This window comes from Colossoma macropomum, unplaced genomic scaffold (genome assembly GCF_904425465.1).
Source record: "Colossoma macropomum unplaced genomic scaffold, Colossoma_macropomum, whole genome shotgun sequence".
Classification (NCBI taxonomy): domain Eukaryota; kingdom Metazoa; phylum Chordata; class Actinopteri; order Characiformes; family Serrasalmidae; genus Colossoma; species Colossoma macropomum.
This window is the reverse complement of record NW_023494786.1, coordinates 29067270-29082477: the sequence shown is the minus strand read 5'-3', so window position 1 is coordinate 29082477 and position 15208 is coordinate 29067270. Positions and strand designations below refer to the sequence as shown.

Sequence of the window (15208 nt, the reverse complement as noted above, 5' to 3'; positions counted from 1 at the left end):
AACTCCACTTCCAAGCACACATACCTGGAAAGCTCAGACTCTAAGCTTTCCAACGACATGCCCGCCAGGTCTGTAGACCAATCAGGCACCGAGTTATGGTGACGCACATCCACGGAGGCGGGACATAAACAGAAAACTTGCCTCAGAAAGTGCATTTTGCTGAATAGCGAATAGAGAGGTGCATGTCATTAGTTTGTCAAGGAAGGTACAGAAATTATACGATAAAACATTAGAAGATGTTGCCTTAAAATATAGATAAAACATATAGCTTTTTGTCGGTGAAATTGATTATTTTCATTTTGGAGCAGTTGGGGGACTTTGGAGACCCCAAGAGAAGTCAAAAAGGCCACTTGGAGAGGCCACTAGAGGCGCATGACATTAGTTTGAATTAGCTTGAATAACTTCAAATCCGTAGAAGGAATCAACTCCAAATTTTGGATGGTGAAAGTAGACCCCTGGTGACACAAGTTTCAAAGCAAAAAGTGTTGGGGGACATTAACTCTTTCAATTTGTAGTCACTAAAATCTAAATTATAAAATGAAATTTAGGAAAGTGCCTAATTACTTTTTGTTGTTTTCATAATATTTTGACCTTTACAGATTCATTTCAATATCTTTAAATGTTTTCAACTACAAATTTGAAGGCTTTGAGTAAAAAGCCTCCAGCTTTTGGTGTGTAATTTCAGGCGGAGAATAGAAAAAAGGGCTGGAGTGATACAGGGATTTTATATTCATATAAACTTAAACTATAAATGTTGACCTTGAATATTCTGTAGATTCTGAATAACTCTAGTTTTGGAAAAATGCTTTTGGACTGCCAATCAACTGTTTTTCATCAGCCATATTTCATTTCTGGTTTGCGACTGGACGTCCTCTGATGTTGCAGGCACAAACAGGACACCCGGCACACTCTTTCCAGCACGCCAGGCACCTGCTATCGCGCTACATTCAAACGAACTGAAATCTTTTTTCTTGTCCTCATGCACAGTTCATGTGTCAGATGCCTTGAAGCCTTACAAATCCTTCTTTAACCTCAAATGTCTTCTCCCGTTCATCTACACCAGTTAAAACTGATTTGACAGTTGAAGCCCAATAGGGCTCATGACGTTCCCTAAATAGGAATTGTCCCTAAAGAGAACACCTAATGTTTTAGACATTCAGGGCCAGATGTAAGAGTGCAGGCACAGATATGTGCCTTGATGCAAAAAAGCAAAAACTGAACATGGCCCCACCCACTATGCTCGGGAGGACAGGGTTTAGAAGGCTCAGTGAAATAATGGAAGTCAACAAGCTCGACACAAAAGAGAAAATGAAAGTTCAGTGACAACGAGTGTTAATAAAAGATGTAATTTCCCATCAAAATGTTCTACGTCCCAAGACTTTAAACAGTAGCCACATTTACATGCAGCCTAATAATCCATTAATAATCCAAGTAATAGCTCAATCAGAATAGAATACGTCCATGTAAACACCTCAAATCGGAATAGTGTAGTCCGATTGAGGCCATTTGGAGTACAGTTTCTATCCAATTGATCGAGTTGTGTAATCCTGTAAATGATCTGTTAAATAGAACAATAATAACCATGTCTGATTACATTCCCAATCGGACAGTGTAAGTACGTTCTGCGCGTTTGCGTCACATCATAGCGAACGTTTATAATGTTCAACATGGCGGAGCAGAAAGTTTATGCTCTGATCTTTAAAAGACGGCGGTGGGACGGACGTCCAGCTTATGTGTCTCAGAACACGACGTCTTCCTCTCGGCCTTCTTTAATAAGGACATGTGAAGGACGTTTTCCTGAGTCTGACATCATTTTAAAGTAATTAAAAACACAAGCACTGCTCACTGCTGCTCATCTCACTCTGACTGGACTCATGTGATGCTCATTGTTACGGTAATATCTACACTAAGTGGTTCTCTACGCATGCGTGTAAGTTTGGATCTGATTACTTGTAGTGAGTATGTAAACGGAGGCTTTCCATCAGATTGTTGAGTAGAGTGAGAATAAACACCTCAGTCTTAATCTATAATTGGAATGTATTCAATCGGACTGACGAAAATCTTTGCATGTAAACACAGCCAGTGTTAATCTGTTGGTAAATGTTCTTTTAGCATGTGTTTATCTAACTGCTGTGTCTGCTGTTATTGCTAAAGTTAGTCTCTCAAAAACATCTCTCTTGAAAAATGCAAATTTACACCTTGTTTTAATGGCAGAGAAAACAAAATCTGCCTCGAGTTGCTCAAACTTCAGTAAATTTAGAGGAATATGTAGTCAGCTGTACGTGTAACATTTCCACCCACTTTTTACATGTTCCTCCCACGCTTTCACCAATTTGCACCTGAAATAGGAGCAAAAGGCTCAGCACTTTGGGCCCTCTGTGTTGAAAAATGCATTGTTTTTTTATTCACCTGTCTGCTTTGAGAAAAGTTGTCCCTAATGCCTAATATTTTATACAAAGATAAAAAGATACAGGTAGCCAGTGCAGCTCTTTCAAAACAGAAGTGATTTGAGTTCTCTGTTTTGTTTTTGTTAGGATCCATGCTGCTGCATTTTGTACACGTTGTAGAGGATGAATTGTTTCTTAGGAAGCCCAGTGAGAGGGCATCGCAATAATTAACTGCTTGTAATAAATGCATGAACAAGATTCTCTGCACCACTCTGAGACAGAAGAGGCAGAACTTTAGCAATATTTCTCAAAAGCTAAAAAAATAGCTGATGTTTGATGAAAAGTAGCTGATAAAAAGCTACGTCAGTGACTGTGTTTACATGCAGGATAAAACAGAGCTCATAGTCTAAAACTACACCCAGGTTTCATACTTAAGGTTTAGTATATAAAGCTAAAGAACTGAGCTTCTCATAAAGCAGCTTTCTCTTTAGCATCACGGATCAATATTTCAATTTTTTTGTGATATAGTTGTAGGAAATTTCGGAGGAAAGGAAATGTATAATTTAGTGTCATCAGCATAGCTATGAAAACTGATATTATGTTTCCTAATGACATTACCTAGAAATAACATGTACAAAGAGAACAGCAAAGGTCCTAAAACTGAACCTTGTGGGACTCCACAAGAAAAGAGTTTTTTTTTTTTCTTTTTATTATATACGTTTATTCAAAATATATATTTATAAAGTCATGTGTAGACCTGTGTTCTCTGTAGAGGATGTGTTAACTCATTATCACTTCAAAATCAGCATGTAATTTGACTGGTGTGCCCAAACATTTGTGTATTAATCTATATCTTGCTGTCAGAACAAGACTTCATATCTCCAAAATGGTAAACCTTTACAGGAGAAAGAAGCAGTTTTTGCCACTTCTAAAAGCCCATTCCTTATCAAATTGTCTCACAATAGAAAGAACAGCTGGTATTTCCAAATAATGTCAAAAAATGAAAAAAAAACAACATAAATTGAAATACAAGGTTTCGTTCCTACAGTGACGATATACTATTAACACTGCAGTTCAAATAAAAAATGTGCACAATGTGCTTCATTTATTTAGTGTTGTGTATGGGCAAACAAATCCTGGGCAACTGTCAAAGTTAAAGTATGTTGGGCTGCTCAGTGGGAAACTGCTGACTCAGCTATGAGTATTTATTTCTGTGCATTTTACCAGATTGATTCATCTGATTTGCATTACCATATTACACACATGAATTATTGAATGCATAAAATGTTTGCAATTCCCCTAAAACTAACATACTCATGCCCAGCCATCAGTCATAATTACACAGCTCTCTTTTTGACTCAAGTTAATTAGGTTGCAGCATCTTCAGTGTTTGCCTTGAATCATTAAGCATTTTTGCCTGTAGATTTAAATTTATGTCATACAAAACACTACCTGACACATAGGCAGGTCATTTGTTTTGCACGATGCAAATTTGATTGTAGAAGCAATTTGCACGTGTATGTGACTGAGTTCATGTGTGTATTAATATATGCTATATGAAAAGTCATCACGGTGAAAGTGAAATAGAGCTAGAGAGAATTTATCGTAGCCTGAAGAGCTCACTGGTGAAGCTCTTTAATAATGGCCCGAGAATTGAACCCTGGGGAACCCCTTAAACAATGACCTCATATGAGCAGGCCATTATCTGCTGGACTTGCATTTTTCCTCAGATCAGCTCTTCTTAACCCCACTTTATAACCTCAATAAGCTCCACTTTATTATAGTCACCCCTTCCCCCCACCTCTGTCACTATACATTTCCATCTCTCTCTCATATTTCACTTTCCCATCTTCATCCTCAAAGGCACCCGTATGCTTGTCAGTTCATCTGCTCTTTGGTATGTATGATGCACATGTAAAGAAAAGCTGGAGTCATATCAGGAGGAGCCACATGAAAGTGTAGCTTCTCACAGAGAAAAACCTTCAGAGACAGAGATAGCAAATTAAGCTAATGTTCCCTGGTTTCAGTCGGCATCCCAGGGAGCTGAAATACGTGACTGAGCAGCCTCATCTCAGCTGTATCACGATTTGTGTATGTGTGTTTGCTGCTGATGAAATCTGGAGTTTCAAAAGTGTTTGCAGAGATATTTTAGGAGAAAGAAAGAATAAAAAAAATTGGATATTGTATCTAATGTGAGCCCACTTTATAACCTCAATGTTCTCTGCCATGTAATGCTATAATCACAATAATAAGATCTCGAGTTAAAGCTGGAAATCAAACATGAGATTGTCTTCCAGCCACAGTTATTAAATTATTACCCTTAATTTGTTTTCTAATCATGTCAGCCTATTCTATCATGCTTCTACCATAGTAACAGCTACAAAGGCAAGTTCAGCTAAAGCTAAATGTGCACATGTGCAGTGTTTGCTAGTCTCTGCTGGTCTGTGTACTTTGCGAATAATAATAATGAGGTACACAGGATTGTCTGAGGGTATTATTCTTATCTAGTCTCATACAGAAGGGGAGGTCAAGGGAGGTCAATGTGAGAGCCTTACGCTAAAGAGTCATGCAGAAGAGTCAATAATGGCAGTTTAATTTTAGCGACAAAGCTCAGTTTCAATCATCTCATTTTCAACAACTTCAACTTCAAATGCACACATGGTAGTGTTTTGTTATCTATGGCTGACAAGATGCTGCAATTACATCATGGCAAACCACATATTCCATATTTTCAGTGTTGGGGTAGTTACTCAAAAAAGTAACCCATTACAAATTACTACTAACTAATAATCTCAGCACTCATTACTTCACATATACCCAAGAAGAACTTGACTTACTGAATGTTTATGACGACAACCAACTACCACAATGTGAAGTTTGCCTTGTAAACTTACAATTCATAACTTTGTCAACCATTCAACAGTAGTCTCTTAGCTAGCATTAATTTGCTAACTAATGTTAGCAAACTAATGAGAAGCTCTGCTCTACTTTGTCCATCCCCCATCTGTGTAGGACACTACTTGGGTCACGGAAATATGACTTACACACAAATGATACATTAATCATATACAGAAAGCTGTGTACTATATGCCCAGGGATGGGCAACGTGGCTCCGGAGCTGCATGGGACTCTTTTACTGCCCTGTTGCGGCTCCACAGCAGAATTAGATATTTAGTTAAAAATAAAATAATCCTCCTTTGCAGTAAAATAAAGCTCTGCTGATCGTTCAACACAGTTTTAACAATAAATGGTCTTAAACGCTGGTTAATGTAGCCTATATCTGCTAATTCACCCTTTAACCCTGAAGGTTGGTGCGCAGACTGCTGGTAACATAGCAATGCAGACAACAATCTGGCCTAGCTAGTAGCTAATGACAAGGCAAAGAGTAAAACTTAAGACAAACATCGATAATTTGGAGACGAGTGGACATATTAGCATTTCTAAGTACTCAGCTGGTTTCCTGATACGTTTAAGCTGCAGCAAAAAACTGTCAAACACTAAAAAGTCACAAAGTCAGTTTCTCGTTCGTCAGCTTCTCATTCGAATTGTCCTGTTCCATCTTAAATAGTGCAGCAGTTACATTCTGGCCCTTCAGGCACCATTTAAGGTGGAATGGGAAAATTTGAACAAGAAGCTGGCGAATGAGAAGCGACTTCAGCCTTGTAAAAAGTCGAAGGTTGAGAGATGTTTTACAAGAAACTGTTCTACTTTTGAGGAAAAGTTTCCTGCCGGAGATGCGAGAAAAGCAGCTATAGCTGAGCTAAAGCTTAAAGCAGAACAAAGCAAGTCTGTGTTTTCGTTTATATTATGCTTTGTAGCCTATACTTGTACATTAGCATATACTGAGACATATTTACAGCCAAGATGGTAAAATGGACATACAACGTTGTGGCTCCCAAGGTGGTTGGATTTTTGTTGAAAGGACAAAATGGTTCTTCTTAATATTTGAGCTGCTGAACCCTGGTATGGCCAAAACACGAATGGCTTGTATAACCTAAGAATAGCTTAACATGTTTGCATGAAACTGTATTCATTGAATAATAAGCCTTAATGTGCAATAATCCTGGAATTTTAAGGGGTTAAACAATGTTCTGCATTACAGTATTTGGGGTGCAGCATTCACAATTTCACACATTATGTAATCCACTACATAAGGCGCTTGGAGCCACTTCAGATTCACCTGATGTTACAAAGTTAGCAAAGTCTCCCTGTGAACTCCAGCAACAACAAACAAGTGACAGAAAGCCTTTAAACATTTTTATCACTCTCGCACACTTTAATGAGACGAGAGACCATAATGATGACTTATATGAGCAATACAACATGGAGCTACCTGCATCTTGTTGTCTCCTGTCACTGCCAGTGTTACAGATTTCAGCCTTTAATGGATAATAAAGCTTCTAAGCCATCCTGTCACATCTGCTGCTACTGCGTCCATATGGATAACAGAAAAATAATGTTGCTTATTGTTGTTACATGTTCCCAGTCACACTCTGATCAAACTGCATATTGCTTAGGCCTTTTGGGGTATCATGTGCTCTTTAGAAATGAATTATTACTTTATATATATATATATATATATATATATATATACACACACACACACACACACTTCCTGCCGCTGTCAGAACAAAACCTTGTATCTCCAAAATGGTAACTTTACAGGAGGAGGAAAAAACATACTTTACTTTAAATGTAAGTCAATGGGACCAGATGTTTTTCCAAGTAATTTTGGGCCATATATATATATATATATATATATATATATATATATATATATATATATATATATATATATACACACACACACACACACACCGACCAGGCATAACATTATGACCATCTCCTGGTTTCTACACTCATTGCTCATTGTCCATTTTATCAGCTCCACTTACTATATAGGTGCACTTTGTAGTTCTACAGTTACAGACTGTAGTCCATCTGTTTTTTTTGCATACTTTTTAGCCCCCTTTTACCCTGTTCTTCAGTGGTCAGGACCCCCATGGACCCCCACAGAGCAGGTACTATTTGGGGGGTGGATCAATGTGGACTGACAAGGTAGGTGCGTCTAATAGAGTGGACAGTGAGTGGACACAGTGTTTAAAAACTCCAGCAGCACTGCTGTGTCTGACCCACTCAGACCAGCACATCACACACTAACACACCACCACGTCAGTGTTACTGCAGTGCTGAGAATGATCCACCACCCAAATAGTACCTGCTCTGTGAGGGTGGCCTGACTGCATGTTCTTGGACTGTGGGAGGAAACCAGAGCACCCATGCAGTCACAGAGAGAACATGTAAACTCCACACAGAAAGGACCCTGGTCGCCCAGCTGGGAATCGAACCACAGCGTGCCACCCTTATATGAGTAACAAAGAGTCATGGTTCTTAAGTCTGTAACTGTAATGTGTTTACAGGATTTAAACTGTGAGGCACTGTTAGAAATAAAGGTGCTGTGCAGGTACAAACAATGTAAATATTCCCTCAAAGGCACAACAGTGATTTTCAGGTCCAGTTGTGATCCTTAAATATGTTTTTCCAGATGAAAAGTACATATTTGTACATGTTTTAAAACAAAACAATAAAATAAAAAGCCTGGAGACGAGACGGGGTGTGTGGAGTCAGTACAACTTAGAAAATATTATTTCAGTGGATTATGCTTCAGTTATGTTCCCTGACTAAAGGTACTGAGATGTACCCTGGAGCGTACCACCCCAGTGACAAGAGGGGCACTGCCCCAATGACTGTTTCATACCTTTTTTTTCTTTCGAGTGTGCATTCCGCTGCTTTTATACAGCTAAGAGTACTCATATTACTATAACATGTGTGTAACACATTTCATTACTCCCAACATTCACCCAAAATTCTGCCACTACCAGTGAGAATAGCAGTGCACAACATCGGTCTGCAAAATGTTATGTATATGTCAATAAAGTCATGATTTTCAACTTTTTCTGCATTCAAAACACTTCAGCATAATTACCTAAGCAGGGACAGCACTGCTATACTAGCAGCCCTATCACCATGGCAACATTTACATGGCTACATGCTACTACCATGTCAATGTCACTGCAGTGCTGAGAATGATCCACCACTCAGTAGCATCTGCTCACTGATGATGATCACTGATGAATGGAGTGGTGAAAATTATGCAGATAAACAGATGAACTACAGTCTGTAACTGTACAACAACAAAGTGAACCTTTACAGTAAGTGGAGCTGACAAAATGAACTAAGAGTGGAGATACAAGTTAGGTGTACATGACATGGCCATATTGTTCCAGACTGATACAAGCAGAGCGATCAGAAATGAAAGAGCTGCATTGTTTCAATGCAGTGAAAAGAGTGAATTAATGAAGAAGTAGAGGGAAAGAGTAAAGAGTGGAATTGCCTCCTCAAACTGTGCTAATTATTGCTCCTAATTAATGCAGTCTGAAAGTTTATTAATAGCTTTTTGGGGGAATAACTTCAAACTCTCTGCTTTTGTTAGAGCTTGTGCCCAAAATTGTGTAGCAGTATTCAAAGTCCACATATATACCCTGTGTATTAGTATCTCGTATGACTGTGAAGGCAGTTATGGCTACACCTACACCTATAAACCTAATCTCAATAATCAAAAGAAAATCTAAAATTTGAAATTTTGTAAGGAGGACACGTCAACCTCAGTCTTCTATAGCAGCCCTGGTCAGCTTTCATCCCCACAACAGAGCGCCAGGTCATTGATGTGAGTTGAACTGTGGGGGTTTTGAGTAGGACATTTATAAAAGTGCTAGGTTACCCCTCCATAAGTCTCTCATAGTGAACACATCTTTAAACACATTTTGTTCATTAAGAAATACTGATAATTGCTTTAACAAGTGCAGATTATACACTTTCAATGCATACCAAACATCTCTCTATCTCTCTTCTGTAGAAGAGAACGTGTGCAGTCTTTTTTGTGAATACTGCATAATTGATTATGTAACCACTCAAGTTAGAGTCCATAGAAAGGTACTGTTTATTTAAAAAGCAGTGTGATTTGTTATAACTATATAGGCAAACAAAATAAGCTTCATGCATTTATTACTTTCAGTAATCCAATATCGTTATTTCCACACACTGAGCGCAGTTTCCAATTTTCATCACCAACGTCCAGTGAGAGCAACAGCGTCTGCATGTTCCAATCAATCAATGAGTATATATGGATGGTTCTACTGAACTGGTTCAAAGTCAAAACACATTTCAGACTAAAATTTCTTTGCTCTGAGTGACCCTATACCTTATGTTTATTTTATTAATACAAATGAACGACCATTCAATTTTGTCACTACCAAAACAATCATAACACTACTGAAACTTTACCAACGTTTCAGTGGTCACTGTTTCAATGTGGTAGTGACAATTGTAGCTTTATTTGAAAGAGAGGCCTACAATCACTTGTTTACAATAATATTCAATAAAAAAAAAACACTAGCTATTACATGACTAGAAAACACAGCTTTGAACAGCCGCACATACAAAAAAATCATAACATTTTTCATTAAAACACAAAAAAGTTCACTTAATTGCAGAAAATGTGTGTTGCAATAGTGACTTAATGTTCCATGCTTATTTTCAGACTTTGGGACACATTTACTTCAAAACTGTAGGATCTAACGTGCATAATATAGTCATGTAAAATGTAAGTGCGTGGCTAAAATTAGGCTCTGCCTACAGACTAATACTCTCTGTGTGTCAGTAGTGACAAAAATGTGGGACAGCATTTTTTAATTAAAAATTAAGCTCACGATCTCGAAATCTAAATCCTCCAACTTCACTTTAGAAGAAATTTAAAAAATCACAAAGTATTATTTTCACAATTTCTCCAAAAAGAAATTATCCTATAAATTATGATTATTTAAAAAAATGTAGCTTATTACAATAATAATTAATAATTATACCATAATCCTTGTAAATATCTAAGGTCTGAATACTACATATATATATATATATATATATATATATATATATACACACACACATATATATATATATATATATATGTGTGTGTGTGAAGGTGCTGAAGATACCACCTTAAAAGCCATTTAAAGCTCTACTTGAAAGCTCTATCACACATTCTATAATAGTAGCACAGAGCACATGAGCAGCTGGGCTTCAGCAAACACTAATACCAATGGTTGGAACTGGCCCCCCCAGTCCTTGCCCCCACCCCCTCCCACCCAGTAGTTATAGATAATAGCACAATTAATGAGTGAATAAGTTTTAGCTGATAAAAAAAGTCCTAAAAAAAGCACTTTTTCTTCTGGACGCCAGCAAAATCTTTCTACCGTGTCAAAATTTTCTTGACATTTTGCATTGATAAAGAGGCAAATGCACACACACACACACACACATACACACACACACACACACACACAGATACATGCAGAAAGACTCGGATCCACATGCTCGTTAAAAGCCGCCCCTTGGCAAAGCTGTCTTCTCCTCTCCCTCCATTATTTTTCAAAGGGGGAGCACGTCTGAGAGTCCATCACTGCTGATATTTTAATCATTTATGCCTTATCAAACCTAGGAGAAGATTAACATGCTTTAAGCCTGGTGCTAATACGCAACGACAGTGGAGAAGAGGAGAGATAAGGGGAATGATGGTCCAAACTCAGCATAAACAGAGATTTGGCCGCGAAAGAACAATTCTCGAATATAAGGGCACACAGAAAGGACATTGTCACATAAAAAAACCTTACATCTCCTGAATAGTAACTTTAAAAACTTAACTTTAATCTACATTATTGTGACAAGATACATTATGTGGACAAAAATACTGGGACACCTACACATTACACCTACAGGAGACATTCCATTCTAAATCCATGGGCATTAATATGGAGTTGGTGCCCCTTTACAGCTGTAACAGTTTCCACTCTTCTGGGAAGCTTTCTACAAGATTTTGGAGTGACTGTGGGAATTTTTGCCCATTCATCCAGAAGAGCATCTGTGAGGTTCAGACACTGATGTTGGACGAGAGGGTCTGGCTCACAATCTCCGCTCTAGATCATCCCAAAGGTGTTGATGGGGTTGAGGTCAGGGCTCTGTGAGGGCCAGTCAAGGTCTTCCACACCAAACTCACCCAGTCAGGCCTTTATGGACCTTGCTTTGTGCACTGGGGCTCAGTCATGCTGGAACAGAAAAGATTCTTCCCCAAACTGTTCCCACAAAGTTGGAAGCATAGAATTGTCCAAAATGTCTTGGTGCTGAAGCATTAAGATTTCCCTTCACTGGAACTAAGGGTTCTAGACCAACCCCTGAAAAACAGCCCCATATCATCATCCCTCCTCCACCAAACTTTACAGCTGGTACAGTGCAGTCAGGCAGGTAACGATCTCCTGGCATTCACCAAACCCAGACTAGTCCATCAGACAGACAGATAGGCCTCACTCTGTGAGTTTGCGTGGTCTACTGCTCCATGGCTGAGCCGTTGTTGCTCCTAGATGCTTCCAATTACAATAATAGCACTTACAGTTGGCTGGGGCAGATCTAGCAGGACAGAAACCTCACAAACTGACTTGTGGCAGAGGAGGTATCCTATGACAGTGTGATATTTAGAGTCACTGAGCTCATCAGTGCGACCCATTCTACTGCCGGTGTTTGTCTATCGAGACTGCAAGGCTGTGTGCTTAATTTTATCCACCTGTTAGCAATGGGTGTGGATGAAACACCTGAACTCAATAATTAGGAGAGGTGTCCCAATACTTTTGTGTACATGGTGTATTTCTATTGGCCCGATTTTATTTAGAGTTGTTGAGCATTTATATCATACGGAGCCCTGCTGGTGACATAAATAACAATAATGTGAGGCTAAAACTTAGTAAGGTGTGGGAACAAGATCATAGTGCGTGGCCACAACTTAATTATCTCATTCCCACGCTTTAATAAGTCATGGCCACGCATTAGGATCTTGTGTTAATATGGAGTGGTGATGCATTATTTTTATTTATATGAGATATCACCAGCAGGGGTCCGTAATATCGCTGCGTCTTTTGTGTAGTTTTTATTGTGAGCATTTTTGCCACTGTGTATTTTGAGTCATTTTTACTTTGATTGAGTTGAGTTTTATTTTTATTACTGTATACTTTGAGTATTTTAGTATTGTAAGCATTTGTTTTACTGCATTTTCAAATAGTTTTTAGTATGAGCATGTTTACTACAGCATACTTTGAATACCTTTACCATCAGTATTGTTATCACTACTTGCATGTAGTATTTATTACTGTCAGTATTATTATTACTGCATATTTATATTGCATTTTGCAGCTGAATATTTTGATGACTTTTTATTTAAACCATTTCCTCACTACGCACATTGTGTAGGTTTTATGTTTAATGTTTTGAGCCACTGGGCACTTTCATTACTTTTATTATGGGTATTTTTATCGCTGTGTGCTTGAAGCAGTGCAGCCAAACTGTTCCAATAGTGCAGATGATGGAAGGTCAGTTTGTGTAGCCTGGTGTTTTATCTCCATGATGATTAATGGCTGAAACACTGAATGGATGCCAGTGGAAATAAAGTGAGTGGGCAGGAGGAAGAGCTTGTTTACAAACAAGAATGTGTGCGTAGTTGTGTGTGTGTGTGTGTGTGTGTGTGTGTGTGTGTGTGTGTGTGAGTATGAAGAGCGTTTAAAGTTAAAACCCTATTGGTCCTGTATTTAGGCCCACAATTAAATTTCTCACTCTCATAACTACATTTATCACTTGCTTTATTGTTCCTTTTTAAAATTTATATTTAACATCATTATCATGTTTTAAGAATAAAAACAATAGTAAGTCTAGGGTTCAAAAGGTCAAGGGGAATATATATATATATATATATATATATATATATATATATATATATATCAAGAAAAGAAAGAAAATGTTGGTCTAAAAAAAGTGAATATAAACTTTATCATCTCTACAGACGCACACACACGCGCACACATGCACAGTGTTTGTGCCTCAGGCAGGCCTGGCCGTGATGTTCAGTTTGTTTTCTTGGCTGTGTGTGTGTGTGTGTGTGTGTGTGTGTGTGTGTGTGTTAGGTGTGAGGCGATATGGACAAACATCAAGAACAGAGAGTGAGAACTGAACTGAAGCCTTGTGGGATCTGGACACAGAGAGGATCTGGCAACCCAGAGGAGAAAATCTGGACACAAACAAAACATCTAGCCATCGACAACGGCAGCTGGAGAAAAGACACTCCCTGACACACACACACGCACTCACGCTGCCTCAGGGGACAGGGGGGTGTGTGTGGTGGGGGGGAGTTAAAGGGGGGTTAACTGGCAGCAGAAATTTGGCCGAAGTTTTTTTCACCACAGAGATATTGATACCACACAGATGCCCCTCTATCTATCTATCTATCTATCTATCTATCTATCTATCTATCTATCTATCTATCTATCTATCTATCTATTTCTTTTTCTCTTTGGTTTTTGTTCTTTCTCTTTCTCTGCTGTGTTCTTTCTCTCTCTTTCTGTGTATATTGTCTCTTCATATCTTTCTGTCTCGCTCTTGCTAAATTATTTCTTTCTTTCTTTCTTTCTTTCTTTCTTTCTTTCTTTCGTTATTCATTCTTTTTCTTTCTGTGTTGTGTTTTGTCTCTCTTTTTCTGTTACTCTTTCTTCTGTATTTGTCTTTTTTCTGTCTATCTCTTTTGTTATTTCTTTCTTTCTTTCTTTGTTTTTACTCTCTCTCTTTCTCTCTTTGAAATTGAAGTTAAAGGTAGCTTTAGTAATATTACGGTACAAAGTATAATGTTGCTAATAACAGGAAGAAACAATAACAACTCTCTCTCTCTTTCTCTCTCTCTCTTTTTCTTTCTCTCACTCTCTCTCTCACTCTCTCTCTCTCACCTGCGTATGGTACAGGTGCATCTTTATCCAGGGCCACTAATGGAGGATCCAGCAGAACCTCGTCTGTGTTCTCCGTGATCAGCCCCCGATACGACGTCTCAATCCACGGCTTATGTTTATTCACTATAACAGAGAGAGAGACAGAGAGAGAGAGAGAGAGAGAGACAGAGACAGAGAGACAGAGAGAGAGAGAGAGAGAGAGAGAGAGAGAGAGAGCGCATCATTGTTAGGGGTATAAAAATGCTTTAGAGGTCTAAAAATCTGAAAGTGGCAACTAAACTGTACTGATTTACTAATTAATGAACATAAATAGTCTGTAAACGGTTCTTCCAGCCATATGTATGTATATTCAGCGATCTGAATCACGCCAAAACACTAAAATCAAACTTAGTCACTGAGAATCTTTTTTCATGATACACTGAATCATTCACAGAGATTCACACCCAGAGTCAGTGCACGCCAACAACTCCACAGTGTTTCATTCACTGCAGGTTCTTCTTTATTCTGAAACCTGGAGACACAGACTGGCAGTACAAACGGACACAGCAGACAGAGAGAGCGCTCTTAAACTTCATAAACAAACAAACAAACAAACACATCGCATGTTCTGAGGGAACATATGGCACCTCATAAATGTGCATGAACACAGATTTCAATAACAGGTGTTTGTTTAACTGCGTAAGAGTCTTTACTAGAGAAGATATCTGCATTATTCACTCACTCACACATACAGCCCATCAAATCCCTCCACCTGCTATTTTTACCTGTCCTTTATTCTTCCCCTCACTCTCTCCCTCACTCCTGTCTTTGCTCTTTGTCTCTGTGATCTTGTTTTCCTGCCACTCTGACTCTACCATGAGCACGTTTTTAACTTTACGGTAAAATATTACAGTAGAATTTACAGAAAAAAGCACAAAAGATAATACAGTACATTATTACAAATAAGAAAAA

General features: G+C 38.4%; 1 protein-coding gene across 1 annotated transcript in view; it reads right to left on the bottom strand.

Moving 5' to 3' along the window:
- The window catches only part of LOC118826664 (calsyntenin-2), a 166289-nt gene extending 151175 nt beyond the window's left edge, over positions 1-15114 (bottom strand). Inside the window, exons 1-2 of the mRNA XM_036597697.1 lie at positions 15022-15114; positions 14258-14411 (exon numbers count right to left, since the gene is read on the bottom strand). Coding sequence (XP_036453590.1) covers positions 14258-14411; positions 15022-15114 — 247 coding nt within the window. The remainder of the gene's footprint in view (positions 1-14257; positions 14412-15021) is intronic.
- Between the last annotated feature and the right edge of the window lie 94 nt (positions 15115-15208).